Consider the following 23,430-nt stretch of genomic DNA (forward strand, 5'->3'; position numbering starts at 1 on the left):
ACGCCAGGCCCCGCCTTCTCCGGGTTGCCTGCCGCGCAGGCGCAGAAGCTCTAGTGTGTGGAAGCTGCGGCCCGGCGGGCGGGGTGAGTTGGGGCCCAGGCTTTGGGGTCACTGCAACCCTTGTGTCTTCGCTGAGGCGGCGAGGCCTCCTTGTAGGTGGACCAGCCTAGAAAGAGAGGTTTCCCACGTGCCCTCGCGTCCACATTCACAGCGGCGCCGGACGGCCACCGGGCCGAGTCCTGGCGTTTGCGGGAAGAGCCGGGGTCGGGGAGGGAACCAGGCCAAGTCCAGTCTTCACGGTGACCCGGGATCTCTTGTCCCCTCGCGATCTCTCCTTGCCCCGCACTCCACTCTGCTAATTTGGGGTGCATCAGTGGCCTCCCGAGAAAGGGAGCCTAACCACGGCTTTCTGGCAACACCGAATATTAGGGGTCGATCCTACCCGAGCCCACTTCTGGCTCCCGGACTTATGCAAGTCACTTTTACCTCCATCCAGTTTCAAGTGTAAAATGAGGATGATGAAAGTGACGTATCTCAGAGTAGTTGGGAGAAGGTTCTTGCGTGTTTTGAGCCCGGGTGTCTAAAGGAAGATGTTTACGTTTCCTCTTCTCACGCTGGAGAATAGCCGCCCAAAACTAAACAGTATTTGGACATGGGATGTTTGTAGCCAGCTGAAAAGCAAAATATTAAATATGCTAGCAGTACATCCTGTGTTAGAGAAAATGCAGGTGCTAGGTAATGTTTAAGTTAAAAACTGAAGCTGATGGTTCGGCAGGTGAAGGCTTTGGCTGCCAAGCCTGATGGTTCAGTCTCCGGAACCCACGTGGTGAAAGAGATCCTCACCGATGCAAATCGAAACACGGAAACACGTGCACATCTTTACACACACACACACACACACACACACACACACACACACACACACACACACGTAAATAGATTAAAAAAATTTAAAAAATGCTGTAACACTTGATGTTTAGAAAACTGCACGGAAAAAAAAATAGCCAAAACATATTTGTGTAAAGAGTTAACAATCAGGCCTGAGGCTTCTGTCATTTGTAGGCTCTGCCTGCAGCCTTGGCCCTTGTTTGGCACCTGGAAACTTGGAGTTTGGGCGTGTTCTGATGTAGTAAATGTTCTATGCCCAACGTTATATTTTATGCCAAAATTACCAGTTACCATACAGTTCCCGGTCTCCAAGTCTCTAATGGGTTCCCCTGAGCTCAGATTCATAGCTGCTTGTTCCTTGTGAGGAGGAGAGTGTGTGCTTACCTGAGAGGGAGAGAGCTTATGGAAGTTATGGAAAAGAGTCCTTGTCCATTCTAATCAGGTTGTATACTCATTCAAATGCTGTATGAAATGTGCAAGAGTAAACCTACAACCATGTGCTGATTCCTTTGAATCCTTCTGTTGGCCAAGAGAGCCTTAGAGAGTTCCAGACACAACTTTGATAATGGAAAGTTAATGGATGCAGGTTTGTAAATTTAGAGATAGAAAGACCAGATTTGCCATCTCATTGTGGGGAGGTCGGAGGATTGGAAGTTAAGGAGATTGAAAAGGGTTTGAAATGGCTAAGTAAAGTGCACAGAAGTTGTTGAGAGAGAGGTGTGGTGGATAAGGCTAGGCCCAGTGTGCTTTCTTTCAAGACTTTCTGAATACATGAGAAAGTGATGACTTTGTGGTCATCTAGAATTGACTTCTGCTAAATGGGTGATGTAGTGTTTACTTACCTCAAGTTAAAGGTGACCATGTGCTTTTCTTTAGTCAGCCAATATGCGCTTCAGGCAAAGCTTTAAGAACCAGCTCTGTATTAGAGCTTTTCCCCTTACCCCATTCTGCTGTAGGAATCGGAGCATTTGCTGAGATGTGTTAGCAAGGACACCTGCATATACCACCCCCCAACACACATATGCTTAAAAAAAATCATATGGGGAAAACAGTATTAAAAAAGAATGAAGAATTCTAACAGATGAAGTATAAATAATTATTAAATCTTCATCCAGAAAACCTCTATAGAATACACTTGGGTCAGATAAGGAAATTAGAATATGTTAGGATAAAAGATACTAGGAAAATTTTTCCTATATATGATAGTGATGTCATGTAGGAGAATTGATTTTTTTTAAAGCACCATGCTTAAGTATTTAGGGATAAATTTTCATTATTTCTACAACTTATTTTCAGATACTTTTAAAAATAATCATACATATGTATATATATTTGGGCTGGAGAGATGGCACAGTGCTTAGAGCATGTGCTGCTCTTGAGGAAGACCAGAGCTTGGTTCTCAGCACCCATACTGGGCAGCTTACATTTGCCTGTAACTCCTTGCAGGAGATCTGATGCTTTCTGCCCTCCACCGGTACCTGCATTAACATGCACATACCCATGGACATACTCATACTTTAAAATTTAAAAAATTGTGCATTTCTATCCAGGTGTATAGGTGCACACCCTTAGTCTTAGCACTCTGGAGGCAGAGGCAGGCAGCTCTGTGAGTTCAGGGCCAGCCTGGTCTACAGAGTTGAGTTCTAGGACAGCCAAAGCTACACAGAGAAACCCTGTCTTGAAAAACAAACCAAAACAGCAAAAATTGTATGTTTCTTTACTGATATTTAGATAAAACAAATACAGCAAAGTGGTAATACATGTGTAATCCAGACAAGGTGTGAGTACTCATTATATGGTTCTTTTAACTTTTGTAGATTTTAAAAAATTTTTCATAATGAGAACTTGGAGAGAAAAGATGGCAGCTTAAAAGCAGGAATTAATTTTTCTGTCACTAGTCCACTAGGTAGTGCAGCGATTAGGGCTCCTGACTATTAGGTTTACAGTTTTTCTCCCCAGTCCAGTGTGAATCTTCCAGCTGCTACTGTCAGCATTGATGACAGGGTGAGGAAAGAGCCCATTCTAAGAAGTAGTTCTTATTTCCTTGATGAAAATTTCCCCTCTGAGACATGCATGCAGGGGGCATGTCTTAGTGTTGAGCAATTTTTTTTGTTTGTTTGTTTTTTTACTGTGCACTGAGTGGCTTTACAGCTAATATTAGTTAGTACTGAAGGCTGGCAAGCTCAAGGTGCTGGCAGATTTGTCTGTCCTTGCTACAAGCAAGGGTAAGGTAGACCCCAATTTAAAAAAGGTCTAGTTGTCTTGGTGTTCTTCTTGTTACCTCACATAAATGCCAGGTTTGCTCTCTCACCTACTCTTGTTAGGGCTCATCTCCAAGCACTACCACACTGTGGATTAGATTTCTGCAGAGGGGTTTTCAGACACTTGGCGCGGGGTGGGGTGGGGTGGGTGGGTGGTGGTGGTGGTGGGTGGTGGTGGTGGTGGTAAAAACAGTCTGTAACAGAGTGGTTGGAGTGTGCCATTTGTGTATTGACCTTTTTTTTTTTTTTTTTTTGTATGGCAGTCCTGGGGCGAGAACCCAGGGTTTCATGCATGCTCTACCATTGAGCTGTCCTCTTAGTCCTGTGCATTGGTTTTGAGGTTTATTTTAGCTGATTTGTTTCCCTTCTTTTTCTTCTGTTGAATTATAGACCAATCAAATTTGAATGAGCATTAAATACCTAAAAGTTTAATTTTGAAGATTAAAGTATTGTTATTTTTCTTTAAACTTTTCAGTAAATAACAGATGCGGGTAAAAGATCCCTCAAAAGACTTACCTGAGAAAGGCAAAAGAAATAAAAGACCGTTGCTACCTCATGACGAAGATTCTTCAGATGACATTGCTGGTAAGTTGTACGGTCTGATATCTCAGAGAGAGGTTGGGGTAAAGAAGGAACAGTAGATGCTTTTCAGTCAATATGTTCAGTACTTTATTTTCACCATTTTCTACATAAATCTGAGAACTAGCGTGTCTAGTTCCCCTCACAAAACCATTGTTGGTGTTATTGGGATTTTGTTTTAAGTTAGAAGTATATTAAAATTGTCATATTGTTCTTTGTCTTTTCTCATGGCTAGAGCTGTCCTGGAACTTACTTTGTAGCCCAGGCTGGCCTCAAACTCACAGAGATCCTCCTGCCTCTGTCTCTCTAGTGCTGGGATTAAAGGTGTGCACCACCGCTGCCCACTTAGACTTGCGTTTCCTGAAAATGAACTTGGAATCTTTGTTTTCTATTCTTGTTATTTAATAATTTGGAGGAAAGAAAGGAGGTTTTGGCTTTATATCACCATTTGCAAAGTAGAAGGTTTCCATGTAGAGTTTTTATTTTATTTAAAATATAACACACCAGGCTAAGTATGGTGGTACATGCCCTTAATCCCAACATTTTCAGGAGGTAATGGCAGGCAGATCTCTGAGTTTGAGGCTAGCCAGAGTTACATTACTGGTTTTTACTTATTTAATATAAAAAACTGTGGAAACTGGACTATTACAATTTTATATTCAGGAATATTCATCTAACCTATTTATCATATGAAATTTAGATAATGATATAATTTACAGAAACCTGAAGGAGAATTACTTAAAAATATAAAGAAAAATTATTTACATTTTCCCATAAAATGTTATCTTTAGTCCATCCACTTATTTCTAAGGTCACCAATGATTTCAGTTATACAAATCTGAATGGCAGCATCAGAATATTTATGTTATCCTGGTCAGAACCCATCCCATGGATTATGGAGAAGATATCTAGAATAGAATGAGTTTTCACTTTAGAATATTAAATTGTAAAGTTCATACAAAGTAATGACATTTTGTAAGCTGTTGCTCTGGGCGGGCTGGTCATTCATCAGCTTTCCCCAAATGTTCCTTTCTTTAATGACATGGGTCCTTCCTATTCGAGTTCCTTTTTTTTTTTTTTTTTTTTTTCTTTTCTTTTTGAGCCATGGTCTCTAGCCCTGGCTAGTTTCAAACTCACTGTGTAGCTGAGGCTAAATCAAACATCTGATTTTCATGCTTCTTCCTCCCAAGTGCTGGATTATAGGCTTGTGCCATTATACCTTGTGGGGTAGTGGGGTGCAAACCTGGGGCCTTGTGCATGCTAGGTAAGCATTCAGCTGAACTGCTTCCTTAGGCTCCTGGAACTAGTCCTTTCATGTCTGTTCTTATGGTTCGCCCTTGATGTAAAATTAGGAAATTTAATGTTTTATGTATTTCATTGTAAATACCTAGTGAGGAATGACATTCATGTCTGAATTGAATTAATAATAGCTAGCTGCACAACTAACCTTTCTAGTTAATTAGTATATGGTTGTGGCTTTGTAAATGTAGTTTTGATGTGGATACCTGAGTGTTCAGGTATTTGGGGACATGTAAGTATTAACTGGGCTCTTAGGAGAAGAATATAATTATTTGTATTTGTGCTTAGTTTTATTTTGTATTTGTGCTTAGTTTTAGCCATTTGTCTCTATATACAGTGGAAGCTTTTATAAATGATATTTAGGGACCAGACAAAAATTTGTCATGTGAGAATATTCATTAAGAATTCTGAAGCCAGGCAATGGTGGTGCACGCCTTTAATCCCGGGACTCAGGTGGCTGAAGCATTCAGATCTCTGAGTTCGAAGCCATCCTGGTCTACAGCGCCAGCCTCTCCAGGAAAGCCAGACCTACACAGAGAAACCCTGTCTCAAAAAACTAAAAACACAAACAAACAGTCAGAGCAGGACCATGGAAGCAGGAACTAAAGCAGAGACCACGGAGGAACACTGCATACTGGCTTGTTCCCTGTGGCTTGCTCAGCCTGCTTTTTTATACAGCTCAGGACACCTTGCCCAGAGATGGCACTGCCCTTGTGGGCTGGGCCTTCTCACATCAATCATTAATCAAGAAAATGCCTACAGACTTGCCTACTGGCCAATCCGATGGAGACAATATCTCAATTGAGGTTCTGTCTTTCCAGATGACTTCAGCTTGTATCAAGTTAATGAACTAACCAGTACTCTTGCTCATGGTAGTGCTTTCGCCTAGCAGAGAAAATGTTTTCATTTTGCCCCATATTATTCAGTAGGTTTAACATGCCAGCACATCAGTTATGCTGTCAGTGTGAATCATGTGAAGAAGGCAATAGCTGAGAATCTGTGGTCAGTTTGTTCAGAGTGCTTGAAAGAGAGAAGATTCTGTGATGGACAGCCAGTACTTCCCTCCGATGTTTGGTTGTGCCTCAAGTGTGGTTTTCAGGTAAGGAGGTATTATTTATATGTCTGTGTTTTCTTTTTTTTTTTTTTTAAATGCCTACTATGAGTTGGTCTTCTGGTGATATAGGCCTTAAAATAGATTCGTTTCATGTTTAGATTGTCATGCCAAGGTGGACTTATGAATGTTTAGGATTAAGTAAATATATGCTATGTTTAGAAGGTAATCATAATAGTATAGTTCATAAATAGTTTGAAAAGGAATCTAATGCACTTGTTCTCATATCTAGACCTGTTTTTATCTTTCTTTCTTAAATTTAGGAAATGGATGTTACCTTTTAGATTCCTTTTTCTCCATTCCTTTTTACCTTTTTTTTTTCATTAATTTACTTTGTGTGTGTGTATGTGCATACAACACATTTGTGAGTGTCAGAGGATGGCGTACTGGAGTCGCTTCTCTGTTTACCCTCATGTATGACCAGGGATCAAACTCAGGTTGTCAAGATGGGCAGCAGGTACCTTTACTCATTGATCTATCTCACCAGCCCTAATAAAGGAATTTTTCGCTGAAATAAAAGTTGTGGCACACGCCTTTGATCCCTGTAATTAGGAGGCAGAGACAGGCAGATCTCTGAGTTTGAAGCCAGCCTGGTCTACAGAGTGAGTTATAGGACAGCCAGGGCTGCACTGAGAAATCCTGTCTCAGCTTCCTGGCTTCAGAGACCAGGGATGCTTCAGGCATTATGTGTCACACAGCAATCGCCAAAGCTCATTTTGCAGATAGACAACCCTTTCCTAGACTCTAGCGAGGGATTTTACCACATTGGCCCTGTTTCCATGTTCGGTGGGCTTGAGGTGGAGGACTGGGAAATAGATGTTTGGGGTGGGCACCCCTGGGTTAGCAGGATGCTCAGTGTCCCATAGTATATAATATACAGGACAGCAAATGGCATGCGTTCCTAAATGACAGAGAAATCAATCTCCTGTAAATACTTAATGAACAGTAAGTTATCTACTTTACAGATAATGAAATTTGGTAAAAATTTATGTTACTCTTTGAAACTGTTCTCCCTTCTTAAAACCCAACCTGCTTAATTACAATTTAAGATTTGATCAATTTGAAAGAAACTTATATGTGAATCATACAAATAACATTTTGTTCATCTTCAGGGATGTGGTAAAAATTCAGAAAGCCAGCATTCGCTGAGACACTTCAAGAGCTCTGGGACTGAGTCCCATTGTGTTGTCATTAGCTTGAGTACGTGGACCATATGGTAAGTTAACTTTTGCTAGTACTTTATCTGCTAAAAAATACTGAGATTTATGAGGTAAAATAAAAATGTAATATCAATGTATACATTTTTCTCTTACACACAGTCTGTGGGATAATTTAAGAAAAGTAATTTTACCCGTGGACGTAAAGCTTATATTAAAAAAATAAATCCTACTTATCTTTCACATTTTCTTTGTACCATAAAGAAAATGTGTAATTTGTACTCTGTCTTGTTGAATTTTTTGTAACAAACTAATGCAGAATTCCAGCATCCTAAGAGGAGAAAGGTTCCTTAAGCACTCGGGTGGTTTGGGATTCTCTAACCCATGCAGTGATGGTTTTAAGATATTATTGGAGTCAAGTATGGTGTTGTACGGCTGTAATCAGAGCACTGGGGGAAAACAGGCAGGTGATTGTGAGTTCCAGGTCAGCCTGCACTCTATAGCTAGACCCTGTCTCAGAAAGACCAAAAACTGGGGCCAGAGAAATGGTTCAGAGGTTAAGAGTGTATATTACAGGGCTGGAGAGGTGGTTCAGAGTCCTGCTGTTCTTCCAGAGGACTCAGGTTCAATTCCCAGTACCCACAATTGTCTGTAACTCCAGGCCCAGGGATTGGATGCTCTCTTCTGGCCTCTGAGGGTACTGCATGCACATGATGCACATATATTCAGACAAATACTCATGCACATAAAATAAAAATAAATAAGACTTAAAACAAAAAACAAAACCAGGCATAATGATGTCCCAGCATTTGGGAGGCAGAGACAGGTGGATCTCTGTGAGTTGCAGTCTAGCCCAGTCTACATTGAAAGTTCTAGGACAGCAAATGCTTTATAGAGAGACCCTACTTTTGTTGTTGTTGTTTTGTCTTATTTTTTGAGACAGGGTCTCTCTTTTTCACCATGGCTGTTCTGGAACTCAACCAGATGGTCTTGAACTCACACAGATCTGCTTCTGCCTCCTGTGTACTCGATACTACCCCCAAAGAAGCCCCACCAACACACCCACTCGCATACATACACATGAGTTGGGTACACATATAAGTTGGGCTATATAACTGCTGTGCCTGAAGCCTTGTGACATTCTATGGCATTTAAGACAAACTGCAAAATTTGAACAGTGAGGATCTGTGTGAACTGTCTCTTGCTTATTTGCCCATCTTCTCCTTTGAGTTCCCTATTTCTATGCAATTTAAAGACAGAATTGTTAAGTGCATACCTTATATGTAATTACTGAAGGTGCTTCATAACATTGGCTTGCATTTTATATTTTTCAGGTGTTATGAATGTAACGAAAAATTATTGACACAGTGTAACAAGAAGGTTTTGGCTCAGATAGTTGACTTTCTCCAGAAACATGTTTCTAAAACACAAACAGGTAACTTAAGCAATTTGCTAAAGCAATTTGTAGTAAAATATGGTTCACAATTTGCATTAAGAGTTCATAAAGAATACCTTTGGGGCTGGAGAGATGGCTCAGAGGTTAAGAGCACCGACTGCTCTTCCAGAGGTCCTGAGTTCAATTCCCAGCACCCACATGGTGGCTCACAACCACCTGTAATGAGATCTGGCACCCTCTTCTGTGTACATAATAAATAAATAAATCTTAAAAAAAAAAAAAGAATACCTTTGACCCTCCACACTCAGGAGGCAGAGACTTGCAGATCTCTGTGCATTTGAGACTCTCCCGGTCTACATAGGAGGTTCCAGGCCCTCCAGCATTATATATTGAGAACCTACCTCAAATACAAAACAAATCACATCTTTGATTTCACTGGACTTCTCTCCGTCTGTAATTTGTGTGAAAAGACTGTCATGCATTTGTAGCCAGCAGTCTCATCGTGCTATCATGTAAGGTGTGTACATTTCTAATACGAGAAACAGCAGTTTGTAGCTAGCACAAGCTGTAAAATGTAAGAGTCCTAGTTTAAATTTAGTCTCCTGTACTATCAGCTGTGGGCGTCTACTCCTTGGTTTCCTTATGATCAAATTGGGATCAGAATTCTATTTTGAGGAGTGTTGTGAAGCTTGACAGTAATACGTGGTGAAGATTTGGGAATGATGTTTGTGAACACACTGGACTCGTTCCTGACACACATTTGTGGAACTGCTGTCTATATTGTGTGTTGTATAATTGCAGTGCTGTTCTGATCCTAGCTACTCAGATAGAGGCCGGACTTCTCTGTTGAGGGATCAAGTTGCCTACCAGTCTGCTTACTGGCCCCAGTTTTTAAATTTTCAAGGATTTACATTTCTTTGGGCCTGTGAGATGGCTCAGTGGGTAAAGATGCTTTCTGCCAAGCCTGATGCTTTTGAGTTCAATCCCTGGGACCCACATGGAGGGAGGAGAGTCAGTGTGTGTGAGTACACATTCCAGGGCACTTGTGGGGAGCCCAGAGGACTACCTGTGAGAACTGGTTCTTCCTTTTCACCATGTGGGTCCTGGGGACCAGACTTATGTCATCAGGCTTGACAGCATGTTCTCTTACCCCCTGAGCTGCCTTGGTTGCCTTTGAGATGCCTTTGAAGAAATGAACTGCCAGCAACTGAAAGGTTTTATAAAAATATAGTTATGATGAAAGTGCTGTGTTTGTTCCCAGGGCCTTGTGCAGGATAGGAAAACATTCTACCACTAAGTTACATCTTCAACCCTTTAGTTGTCGTACAGGACAAAAACAAAGAAAACCCCGTTGTTTCCAGTTGAATTCCAGCGTGTAGTTGTCTTTGTTAGCTACCTGCCACTCTAAAGAGGCAGTTGTGGAGAAGCCAGAGGAGGAGGGCTTCCGGACAGCAAAGGAAATCGTTGATTCTGTTACTTCTCTATTGAACTTACTCAGCAAGCATTTGTAGGATTCCCGCTTTGTCTCAGGTATGCCAGTCATGGCTCCATTTCTGCCGAGACAGGGGCCCAGGGAGCTGTGGTGAAAGACCTTGGGTTTTCAGCACTGCGTTCGGCCTGCCTGCTGTCTCTTGAGAACTGCACGTTGCATTTGCTTTGTTGCCGGTAAGGACACATGCAGTCAGTTGATGCTAGCAGTGACGGGGGAACTATGTTTCTGCATTTCTTGCCTTAGGTTGCCTAAGGCTAAGAATAAAGCCAGTGTAATAGCCATTCAGTGGTTCAGATTTCTTGAATACTTAATTTCAGGAAGAATATTAGGGAGGAGTATCTTAGTTTTTCATTGCTGTGACAAAAAAGTTATGGGAAGGATTTATTTTGCTTCCTTATTGTCTTACGGTGTCAGAGATTTTGTCTATGATCAGCCTCCTCCATTGCTCTGGACCTCTGTTAAGTTAAAACATCATTGTAAGGTTTTTTGTTTCTTCCCCAGACAGGGTTTTTCTGTGTAGCTTTGGCTGTCTTGGAACTCACTCTGTAGACCAGGCTGGTCTTGAACTCACAGAGATCTGCCTGCCTCTGCCTCCCAAGTGCTGGGAATTAAAGGTGTGTGCCACCGCTACCTGGCTCTTTTTTGTTTTTTGTTTTTTGAGTCAGAACATCATTGTACTATGAGTATGTGCCACAGCAGAGTTGTCCACCTCATGGCTGGGAAGCAGAAAGAAAGAGAGAGGGAATGAATTAGGAAGGGACCAGGGCAACATACAGCCCACAAGGACATGTTCACAGTGACCTACTTCCTCCCCTACTAAAGTTTCTGTTACTAGGACATCCCAAATAGCAACACTAACTGGGGTGCAAGTGTGTGAGAGATCAGTGAGAGTTTCATATTTGGATTAGCTACTTTTCTAATGCCATGACCAAAAGCAACTTAGGGAAGAAAGAGTTGATCTTGGCTTATACTTTCAGAGGGATTAAGATTAAGAGTCCATCATGGGGGAGGAAGCATCAAAGCAAGTGGCAAGATCAGGAACCAGAGGTCACATTTTCAACTGCAGACATAAAGTAGAGAGTGACCTGGAAGTGGAGACCTACTGTGAACTCTCAAAGCCCTCCCCCACTGACATATTTCCTCCTTCACTTCACTTCGCATATTTCCTACATCACTTCTGCGGTGCCAACCACTAGAGACCAAGTGTTCAAATATTTGTGTGTGACATTCTCCTTCAACCCACTGAGATATTCAGACCGTAACAGAACATGGGCTTTGAGTCAGGGGCCTGACATTCAGACGTCATCAGTCACTAATTATGTGACCTCGGGTGCTTTTTGTAGCCTCGTTTTTTCCCTTAGCACAGGTTGTTTTTTCCTGGTCTACTTTAGAGACTGATGGGTAGTGAATCTAATCCTTAGGGTAGTAAGGGACTGGAGGGATGCTCAGCAGTTAAGAGCACTCACTCACTGCTTCTGCAGAGGAACTGGGTTTGGTTCCTAGGACCTATATGGCAGCTCACAACTGTCTTGTTACTCTAGTTCCAGGAGGTCTGATCCTTCTTTTGGCCTCTGTAGGCACTGGACACATGTGTACATACATGAAGCAAAGCACTCATACATGAAGAAGATAACAAGACTTTACTGGGAGTTCTAATTGATGTTTGGAGCCCTCCAGGTACTTCTAAGCAGGCGTGTTCATTTGAAAAGGAAAGCCGTAATGGATGATCTTGGTTTTTTTTAGCAGATTTCTCAAAGGATGAATCATGGCCAGATGGAGATAAAAGAAATCACTTCAGGTGGTGGGAGACTAATCCTTAGTTGTGTTTGAGGAGCCTTGAGTAGCACCTAGGAAATGGGACTTCGGGTTTGAGAGTAAGGAGACTTTCACAATGAGATAGTTTTGAATTCATGGTTTCCAAAAGTTCTAGCTACAGTATTTCTCAGGCAGATTTGGTTTTGAATAAGATCCCGTGGCATGTTGGAAGAAATCTGTCAGACTCTGGTATGACATTTCAATGTATTTTAAGAAAATACTTTGGAAATAAAATATGAGAATTGCTATCAAGGAAGAATTTGGAAGAATAGTACATTTAATCATGAAGTTATTAAATAATAATTGTGAAGCCTCTATACAGATAAAATGCCACATACCATAATTCAAAGGGATATGTGCTTGGGTAGGAGGGAAAGAATGCTTGGGTAAGAAAACAAAAAAGAAATTTTTGAGATTGTATATTAATTGCAACAGTTCTCCCTTTTCCTCCCTCCAAACCCCTCCCTGCTCTCCTTCAAATTCATGGCCACTTTTCATAAGTTGTTATTGAATGCATATGTATTTATATATAGATATGTATTCCCAGTTATAACCTTTTGAGTCTATATAATGTTACTTGTATTGTGTTTTCCGGGCTGACCATTTGTCACTGAACAACTAGTTGGTGTGCTCTTCCCTAGGGAGGGCCTCCTCTGCTGCTCCCAGATTTCCTCAGTTGCCTGTCACTCTTTGTGTAGGAAAGAATGATATTAAAAAATTCTTATGATTTTGCACTAAGTAAAAATAATCACTGAGAAGAAAGCCAGTACCGGCTCCATAAGCACACTTCAAGTTATGCAGGGCCTCCTTTCTAATACTTTAATGTTACTTGTAGAAAATCTAGGCTAGTTCCCCATTCCCCTCTTTGGGTCTCAAAAGTTTGATGTCACTGCCTCTTTGCACTTTTCAAAAATGCTTGAGGCTTAAGGAGCTTTGGTTATGTGGCTTTTCTGTCAGTCTTTGTTAGAAGTGAAACTAAAAAGTTTGAATGTTTACTGAGAAATATCAGTAACTCCATGACAATTAACATAAATACTGTTTTTTAGGAATGATAAATACTTTTCAAAATTGAATGAGTAGTATTGTTTACACTTTTGTGGGGTGGGTTGGACAAGGTTTCTCACTGTAGCCTTGGCTGTCCTGGAGCTCGCTCTGTAGACCAGGCTGGCCTCGAACTCACAGAGATCTACCTGCCTCTGCCTCTCCAGTGCTGGGATTAAAGGAGTGTGCCACCATCACCCAGCAAAAAATAGCTGTATTGTCATATTTGCTCCTGTATCGGAAGTGCATCCAGCACAGGTCCAGTCATTAGACTGCCTCTGCAAGGGCTCACACAGGGACATGGGCACACAGAAAAACTGGGACTGGGTGGTCTAGGCTCTCTGATGGAGAAGCCCAGCAGCCTGGAAGCTCAGTGTATTTATTGAACAGAGAGGAAGCATTCTAGCATCCAGTTGAACAGGGAGGAAGGTTATGTATGGACAGCTGACTCAAGGAGACAGGTTTATAATAATATATGGCTGGATCAAGGACATAGGTTTAACTAATAGGAGAAGCAGTCCGTAGAGGAGCAGGCTTCAAGCTGTAAACATGGGGTTGGGGGCTATGGTGGGACATTTTGTGCACGGACTATCAACATTCACACACAAACCCCTGAAGAAGGTTTTGCTAACCCTTTGACACTCAACTAGGGAAGGCTTTACCACTGCCATGGGGCTGAGGTATTGAGTCCTTGACATGCCCATATCAACAACACAAGTTCACTTAGGAGCTCACAGGCTCAGTGCTTCCTCTACTCCCCACGGGTTTACAATGACGAGTGAGTGAAAGTAGCATCTTAGACTTATGAAAGGACTTTTGGTCTTAGGGATCCCGGGCTTTCAAGGAGAAGGGTGTCTTCAGGCATATTGAAGAACTTCCAACTAATGTGTCTGTTTCTGTCTTCAGCTTTACTTTACCCATTGAGGCTCAGCCTAATGACTGCTTCAGTGTTCTTACTCTATTTTCTCCACACTTGTCTTTTCTCTGAGATACAGTGTCTGTGTAGTCGTGTTAGACTGTAATAGCAAGCATACCACACTTGGTGTTTAGAATGAGTGAGTGAGTGAGAGAGAGAGAGAGAGAGAGAGAGAGAGAGAGAGAGAGAGAGAGAGAGAGAGAGCGAGCTCCTAAATCCATATTCTTTGAGGAATGGATTCCAGTTGACTTTTTTGTCTGCCTCTGATATGGCTAGGCAGTAGTACCTGCTGAATTAAACCGAACTGGAATGTAAACATTTGTTGCTGAGGGAATAACAGAAAACCTTTGTTATTTCCATCCTCCCTAAACCCTGGCTATTAGTATCAAAATTATTTTACTTACCAACGTTTTGTTACGTTTGAGTTTCTGCTTTATGCAAATGCTACGTATGATGCACTAGCTAGCTGCTCAAGGCGAAGCAGTGAATGGAAAGAACCTACTTGCCAGTTACTGTTGTTGCCTATCTCTTGGTATTACAAGGGTTGTAAAGACATCACACTTCTTGTTTGCTTGTCTGTGTGGTGCTATGATACAGTGGGCTGATGGTATCTAACCTTGACTAAAAGAGCCAAGGATATTGATTTAAAATTGCTTTCTAAGTCGAGAGTGGAAAGTTATTTAATTACAATATGGCAAAAGGAGAAAGGATGTGTGTTTGAGGGAGAAGAAACAGGTTGTTGGTGAGGGTGCCTAAAGAGCAGGAAGGATGGGTTTGGTGGTGCTGACGATGATGAGAGGTGAGGATCAAATAGGAGCAGATGTTTAAGGACTTCTTTTGATTTGTTCTTAGGACTGTGAAGAATCACTGTTAAGTTTTCAGTCGAGAAGTGAATGGTCACTGTTGTATTTTAGACAGGTTATTTGACTCATAAGAGAGATAGAAATGGATATTCCAGCTATTATTATCAGTGACATTTATCATGTGACTAAATAAGTACATGTTCCTAAGGTTGATGATTAACTAGGAATTACACTTTGAGAATAGGTGAATTAATTACTATTCACTTTGAAAGTAGAGGAATTGTGGTAAAAACAGTTTTTCTTAAAACTTCTTTCAGCTGTAGAAATGGGCAAATTAGCATTACTACTACATGACTGGTTTAGGTAATTGCATTAAGCAGTTGAGATGAGTCCAGTGCAGGTTCCCAGAAGAATGCTTACAGCTGTGTAGATTTCACATCTGATGTTAGAATTTGTGTGTGTTTGTGTGTGTGTGTGTGTGTGTGTGTGTGTGTGTGTGTGTGTGTGTGTGTGTGTGTGTGGTGGGGGAGCTCACCCTTGTGATATGCATAATGAAAATGTCATATATAACACAAGATTGAAAAAGGGCAAAAAATATCCTTGCAAGATCCAACTAGAAAGATGTTAAGAAATAGACCAAAGACCTGGAAAGAGTAGAAGAATGGATAAAGTTGGCAGAGCCTGCCGGGAGGGAAAACAAATCGCAGAGGGCTTTTAGGGCCATGAAACTTCCCATGTGATAAGGTGGCTATCTGTCATTATGTATTTGTCCAGCTGAAAGAGACATCCACCACCAAGAGGAAACTTAATGTAAACTATGGATGCTGGGTGATAATGAAGTGTCAATGCAGGTTTATCTTGTCTAACAAATGAACCATTCTGGTGGTGGATGTAGATAATGGAGAGGTTTTGAATGTGTGGGGATGGGGTGTGTGGCTCCATTTTGCTTTGAACCTAAAATTTGCTGAGGGTGTTTTTTTAAACTGACTCATGTACTCTGAAAGGTTCGTTAAGCTATGCTACTTCAGTAGGCTTGGATAAGTAGAGTATTATACAAATACCAAACGCAGGAATTCCTAATGGAAATTCATACTGATGAATATTGGTTAGCTTTTTGTGAACTACACGGGAGATTGAAAGTTCCATGTTCTTTCTACAGAAACTTAGCTCAAAATATCAGTACTAGCAGGATGCTATTTTTATTAGGACTAAAGAAAATAAAGTATATACTGTTGAGTTCATTATGCTAATATTTCTTGGGGTATCAAAGACCTGAATTATGTTTGTTTTAGAAAGTGTTTTTATGTCTTCCCCCACCCATTATATATATATATATATATATATATATATATATATATATATATATATATATATATACACACACATATATATATACATATTTTAAAGTAAAACAGTATTAAATGGCTTGATTAGGTTCTGAAGCTGAGGATTAAAATACTGTGACCTTTATAGTAAAAACTAGAAAGCGGTTTAATGCCTTTTGAAAAGGTAAATCGTTTCTTCTGCCGTGAGAGTCCTCCTCTTGTTTGCATCTCACAAGCTGAACCCTAGCTCATTCCCTGCCACTGCAGAGTCCTGTGAGGCAGAGGCTCGGGTGTATTCAAGGTTTGACTTCACCTGCAAGCCAGGGCAGAGGACAGTACAGCTGCTGTCGGGTAATGGGTGTTAATACTGCTTTACAAGATGTGCTGAAGACGCATCCTGCACTTGGAATCTGTGAGGCAGCCACACTCGTCTCTGTGTGCTTGTGTGGCATTTTGTTGAGCTGCATGTGCCAGGTTGGTGGAGGCCCTCTGTGCTGAGCATCAAGTCAACCTAAGGAAGTGTCTTGGGATTACTATTGCTGTGATAAAACACCATGACCAGAAGCAACCTGGAGGGGAAAGGCCTGATTTCACCCACAGTCCCGTATCAGAAGTAGTGAGGACAGCAACCTGGAGGCAGGGGCTGATTCAGAGGCCATGGAGGGGTGCTGCTTACTGCCTTGCTCAGCAGGCTTTCTTTATAAAGCCCAGGACTAGTAGCCCAGGGGTGGCCCCTCCCATAAGGGACAGGGTCCTCCCATATCAATCACTGAGCAAATGCCCTACAGGCTTGCCTGTAGCCCAGTCTTATGGAGGGAGGCATTTTCTCAATTGAAGCTCTTTTCTCAGATGACTCTAGCTTGTGTCAAATTGACATAAATACAAGCCAGCACAACTGACCCCTTGTCAACTTGACACACAGGTACTTTACTGTTAAGCCACATCGTTTCCTTTCTTTTTCATCCCCAAGATCACACATTAATGTTGACATTACAACATAGAGCATTTTACATACTTGAAAAGCCCCACATACTTTAAACTTTCCAACACTTAAAAATTCAGCCTCTTAAAATCCAGAGTCTCCCAACTGTGGACTCCTATAAATTAAAAAATAACTTAAATATGTTCTTACTTCAAGAGGGAAGAACCAGGGCACAGTCACAATCCGAACAAACAAAACCAAACTCCAACTGTAAATAACTCAGTATCCACTATCTAGAATTCACTCGTGACCTTCTGGACTCCTCACAAGGCCTTAGGTCACTTCTCTGGCTCTGCCCTCTGCAGAACAGTTTGTTTTCTAAGATCCAGCTGGCTCCACTCCACAGCTTCTCCTGTTCTTGGTAGTCATCCCAGGGTACTGTCATCTCAGAAATCCTGGGGGTCTTCTGCTACAACTGTGCTCCATTTTTACCAGCCTCTCATAGGTTCTCTTCATGGTGCCAGTCCTCAACTTCTTTGCATGACCTCTTCAATCTTGGACCTTGAACTGACACTGAGTCTACACTTCCACCCATAGCCTATCCTGGCCTCTTGTAGTGCCAAGCTTCAGCGGCTCTCCATGACCCCTTCATACCTTCAAAACCAGTACCACCTGGGAGACTCTTACACTACCAAGTTTGGCTGCTAGCACAAGGTACAACCTTGGCCACTTCTGGAACACAGCCTGTGTGCTGACTGTGAGCAAACACTTCACAGAAAATTTCACCTCAATGATGCTGGTCTCTTTTCAATCACCACAATAATTTCTTAGCTCCATCTGACTAGCATCTATTTTCCCAACGAAGTAAGAGTTTCACTTCATTGGTTCTGGTCTCTTGTTAGTCACAGATGATCCTTCAGCCTCAGCTAACCAGATTCTCAACTCAAAATAGCAAACAGCCCAGATAGCCTTTAAGGGACTCAAACTTCCTTGAAACTTCACATGCCAGGCCTCCATTGTCTACACTGCTTTCAATGCTTTTATCTCCCAAGCTCCTACAGACCAGCCCACTGAGCTCTCAACACTCAATGGCTTTTCTAGTCCAATTTTCCAAAGTCCTTCCACAATTTTCCCCAAAACAACATGGTTAGGTCTGTCACAGCCATACCTCCTGATCCTGGTGATCCTGGCACCAATTTGTCCTAGTTAGGGTTACTCTTCCTGTGATGAAACACCATGACTAAAAACAACTTGGGGAGGAAAGGGTTCATTTCACTCACAGTTCTATATAACAGTTCATCATCAAAAGTAGTGAGGGCAGGATCCTGGAGGCAGGAGCTGATGCAGAGGCCATGGAGGGGTGCTGCTTACTGGCTTGCTCCCCATGGCTTGCTCAAACTGCTCTTTGTGTATGTAGACTACAGAGTTATTACAAGAGCCATAAGAAGACAGCCAGGACTACACAGAGAAACCGGTCTTGAAGGGAAAAAAAAGTGAAGGTTTGTTTGCTGAGTGGTGGCAGCACACACCTTTAATCCCAGTACTTAGGAGGCAGAGGCAGGTGGATCTCTGTAAATTCAGGCCAGCCTGATCCACAGTTAGTTCCAGGACAGCCAGGGCTAGTACACAGAGAAACCATTTCTCAAAAAAAAGTTTTTAAAATAAGCCATAAGAAGTGTAGCTAGAGGAGGCTTGGGGTCATGTACAAGTGTAGTGGTTCAGTACCCAGCACAGCAACCAAAACAAGCAAACAAATGACAAGCTAGAATGCCCAAAGTCTGTTCTTTGCATTCTCATTGTACATAATTCTGTTAATGTGAAGGAATAGATGATATTGTAGATAGAGTATGCTTTTAAAATAAAATAACCTTGAAATCCTGGACTTACTTTTTCTAATAATGGGTACCAATTTATTTTTTTAGTTGTCAGTGAAACAAGGTAAAAAAAATGAACAGAAATAAAAAATTTGTATGCTCTTTTAAAATTGTTTTGGTAGCAGCTTTGCCCTTTTCGTTATAACACATTCCAAAAAAATTCTTGGAGTTCAGTCTTTAGGGTATTTGGTTCTGTTTCTAAAGGAGGTACAGGGCTGTGGTAAGGCTCATTTTCTAGCATGCTTGCCTAGAATTGCCTAGGGGTTGAAACCTGGAGTTCAGGCCCCAACAGCACATAAACAGCAGAAACACACATACCTTTAGGTGTAAAATATTTGACTAATTCAGACACCCCCCTGTTTTAAACTAGAATCTTAGCTCTCACCAGACAGTTCATTAATGAATAGATGTACAAAAATGTATACTTAGGTCCTGGAAGTTCTGCTGGTACAAAATTCAAGGCTTTATGTACCAGCTCTGTACTTTCTGGTCATAAATCATAAGGATTCTATATAAATATAAATAGTGGATCATATAATAGCTGGCACACTGTAGGCATTCCATAAACTGAATGGATTTAAATTGTTCTGTATTCTAAAGCTTTCCCTATTACTTTAAATAAAAAAGTAGCTTTTAGAAAATGCTACTATGTTTTTCTGGTTAAATTATCTGATGTATTTAATACATAAGCCTAATAGCGTTGTTAATCTTGGATATTTTCTCATAGATTACTGTAAAAGTGAGCAGACCCTTGCCACTTGTGTGAAGCGACCATTTAACCATGAAATCAACTGTGTTTATCGCTGCTGCCCTGTGGGCATGTTCTTTCTGGCGTTCTGTCCATATTTGGTGGCTGTGCATGGAGAGCCAGGTGGTGCTGCAGAGCATCGCACAGTGAAGCGTGGCTATCTCCAGATTTGACATTTGTCATTCCTTACTGCTGAAGGGAAGGGGGGGAAATCTGTTTTTCCATATGTTTGTGCTTTTTTTTCTTGCCTGCAGTTTTGTCCAGATGGTCTTATGAACATTGTTTACTTTGGGATGTCATCCCAGATGTTTTAAAAAGTGATGGATGAATGAAGTACAGAGATACATAAAGTATATATCAAAAAAATTTAATATTACTTATTTCTAGGACTATTCTAGGAAATTCCAAGTGGACTTGTGTACTATTTAATCTATGTGTAGCTTATTTCTCCCAACCATTGTTTTTTGTGTGAAAAGTTAAAAGAACAGAGCTGGTATGTAGTTCAGTTGATAGAGTGGCTGACTAGGATGTAAGAGTCCTGGTTCAGTCCCCAACACTTAGTAAAACCTGGCATGTTGATCATCCTGAACACTGGAGGGGAAGCAGGAGGTTTACACCCAGGTAAGCTCCGTGAGTCCTGGTCTCAGATATGTTACATATCAGAACAGCACTTATTATCGATGTGAAAGAAAGGAAGGTCTTTCGAAAATTCATCTGTTCAGAGTGGCATACACCCAAATCTGTAAGAATCTTAGCCAACTGTCTTTTATAGTTATTGTTATTGAACATGAGTCATTGATGGGGATTTAGGCTGTAAAGTGATGGATTTATACTTGGAATGTTACTGTTACGTCCCTGAGCAGATCACTTAACCTGTCTGAGGCTGCTGGGATTAAAGGCATGTGCCATTACATCTGACAGACATTATCTTTGGTGGCCTAGCTACTTGTAAGGAGCCATGCTTTTGTAAATGGTCCCTCACCTGGGATCTTGTAGGAAGCATTAAAAATGGATCACTAAAACACCATTGTCAATAAAACAATCATGGAACATAGAAATGAGATTAACTGAGAAACAGGGATCAGCAAGAATAGGAGGAGACCAAAGGAGGGGGAATATGACAAAAACAGATACATGAAAATGTCACAATAAAACCCATGATTATATATTATATAAAATTAATATATGTGATAAAAGAACAGGAATCCATTATCAGTGACTATCCACAAGCTCAGACAGCAACCCTAGTAGAAATCCAGCCTTTTTATGCCTGATGAATTCCTAAAATGAAGGACTTGGGTATCTGTTCTAGGAGTCCTGGAAACATGGTCTACTGTAGATATATCAAGGGATGACTATAAATGTTTTTGTTTGTTTGTTTGTTTTTAAGACAGGGTTTTATATATCCCAGGTTGGTCTCAAATTCAATGTGTAGTTGAGGATGACTTTGAATTTCTGATTTTTCTGCTTCTACCTTCCACATGCTGGGATTACATGCATATGCTACCAGCCTGGTGCTCTGTGGTATAGGAAAGGAACCTAGGGCTTCCTGTATGCTAGGCAGACAATCTATGAAGTAAGCTACATTCACAGTTCCCTGTTTGATGATTTTGAATCCCAGTAATCTATTACATAGTTCTGATCAACATGTCAGTTTGTAAATGTTAGAAATTGTTCTTTATTCTTACATTGTCATTGAACACAAACTAATAATGCAGTTTTCAACTGGGCATGGTGTTCCATATCTTTAATTCCAGCATTAGGAATTCAAAACCACCTCGTCTATGTAGCAAGTTCTAGGTCAACCATAGCTATATAGACCCTGTTTCAGAAACAAATAAAATGAAAAATTCAGATCTATGCTAGTTATCTAGATTGTCAAGTACAAAGCATGGCACTCAGGTTTATTAGATATCCCCCCACCCCCGAGACAGGGTTTCTCTGTGTAATAGTCCTGGCTGTCCTGGAACTTTGTAGACCAGGCTGGCTTTGAGCTCACAGAGATTCACCTGCCTCTGCTTCCCAAGTGCTAGAATTAAAGGTGTGCACCACCACCTTTTTGTAGTATAGTGTGATCCCATTAACTGTTTTAGCTTTTAAATTTTCAAACTCTGGGCTGGAGAGATGGCTCAGAGGTTAAGAGCACTGGCTGTTCTTCCAGAGAACCTTCCAGAGAACCTTCCAGAGGTCCTGAGTTCAATTCCCAGCAACCACATAGTGGCTCACAGCCATCTGTAATGAGATCTGGCGCCCTCTCATGGCATTCAGGCAGAACACTGTATACCTAGTAAATAAATGAATGAATGAATGAATAAGTAAATGAATAAATAAATAAATCTTTAAAAAAATTTTTTTCAAACTCATCGGAAAGTTGCCAGTTTTACCGAAGAGCATCACTGTAAGATGGTAGTTTCCTGACCTGGTCCTTTCTTTTGTTTACTAATTGTCATCTTTTCATCAGAAGGTTTCCCTCTGAACATGGTGTAATGATGCTTTCCTTAGTCCCACCACTCAGGACACAGGCAGGCAGATCTTGTGAGTTTGAAGCTAGCCTGGTCTACATAGTGAGTTCCAGGACAGCCAGGACTACCTAGTGAGACCCTGTCTCAAAAAGAAAGAAAAGTTTCCCCTCATGGAGCTGAAGAGATGGCTCAGCAGTTAGGACCACTTGGCTGCTCTTTCAGAGAATCTGGGTTTGATTCCTCCCGACCCACATGGTGGCTCACAGCCATCTCTAACTCCATTCCCTTCAAGGAATCCAATGCCCTCTTTGGCCCTTTGTGCGCAGGCATACATGTAGGCAAAATGCCAATACACATTAAAGTGTTTTTTGGTTTTTTCTTTTTCGGAGCTGAGGACTGAACCCAGGGCCTTGCGCTTGCTAGGCAAGTGCTCTACCACTGAGCTAAATCCCCAACCCCACATTAAAATGTTTTTAAATTGAAAAAATTTCTCTCACCGTTTAATCTCATAAAAAATCTGTCATGAATATGCATTCATTATGTAACCATCTGTTATATTACCCTTATTTTGATATTCCGATTGCACACCTCGGACTGTTATACCATGCAGCTGGAATCCAGTGTTTGTTTGTAGCCCAGGCTGACTTAAACTCTATTTGTATCTGAAGGTGATCTTGGATTTCTGATCATCCTATCTCCACCTCCCGTGACCCAAGTGTTCATTACCATTTTGACCCCTTCCTTATTCTTTGGCACAACAACAATTTTATAAGCTCATTTCTCATCTTTCCTGTCTGAGGCTTTGAATAGCTTGTCTTTAAGCACCCATTTCTTTTCTTGTGGGGAATTGTATTTAGAAGGAAGATCTTTTCTGTTTGTTTTCACCTATTTCCCTCAAACTTTTAAATTCATCAGGAAATTATTCTGTAATGTGATGTAAGGGTACAGATATTTGTATAACAGTGAATTCAACTCAATAGCTATAAAATATAAAACCAAAGATATTTTGTTTGTGGTCTTGTCCTTCAGGAACACTAATTCAAAGATTCAGTCTTATTTGATTTTAAATGATATATTTAAATTGTCAAGTGGCATATTTAATTTTATATCTTATGTAAGTTTTCTGTGACTTATGTATGTTTCATAGGTGCATTTTCAAGACTCATAAAACTTTGTGAAGAAAAGCGTGAAACAGGTGAAATAAAGAAGGGAAAAAAGGGCAGCTGTGTGCCATCTGTGAAAGGAATTACAAATCTAGGAAATACTTGCTTTTTCAATGCAGTCATTCAGGTAAGTCATCAGCATGATTTGTAAACTGTGAAAAATTATTTGAACTGGTTA

The 23,430-nt window shown here is 41.0% G+C and overlaps 1 protein-coding gene across 2 annotated transcripts in view; it reads left to right on the forward strand.

Annotated features, from left to right (window-relative positions):
* The window catches only part of Usp45 (ubiquitin specific peptidase 45), a 62,462-nt gene continuing 39,032 nt past the window's right edge, over nucleotides 1-23,430 (forward strand). Inside the window, exons 1-6 of one of the 2 annotated variants that reach the window (XM_006979259.4) lie at nucleotides 1-83; nucleotides 3,625-3,734; nucleotides 5,954-6,126; nucleotides 7,251-7,354; nucleotides 8,630-8,730; nucleotides 23,237-23,379. In XM_006979259.4, coding sequence (XP_006979321.1) covers nucleotides 3,635-3,734; nucleotides 5,954-6,126; nucleotides 7,251-7,354; nucleotides 8,630-8,730; nucleotides 23,237-23,379 — 621 coding nt within the window. In that variant the 5' untranslated portion in view covers nucleotides 1-83; nucleotides 3,625-3,634. The remainder of the gene's footprint in view (nucleotides 84-3,624; nucleotides 3,735-5,953; nucleotides 6,127-7,250; nucleotides 7,355-8,629; nucleotides 8,731-23,236; nucleotides 23,380-23,430) is intronic. The other variant, XM_006979260.4, reaches the window with a different exon arrangement.

The sequence above is a fragment of the Peromyscus maniculatus genome, chromosome 2 (assembly GCF_049852395.1).
Source record: "Peromyscus maniculatus bairdii isolate BWxNUB_F1_BW_parent chromosome 2, HU_Pman_BW_mat_3.1, whole genome shotgun sequence".
In the NCBI taxonomy this organism is placed as follows: domain Eukaryota; kingdom Metazoa; phylum Chordata; class Mammalia; order Rodentia; family Cricetidae; genus Peromyscus; species Peromyscus maniculatus.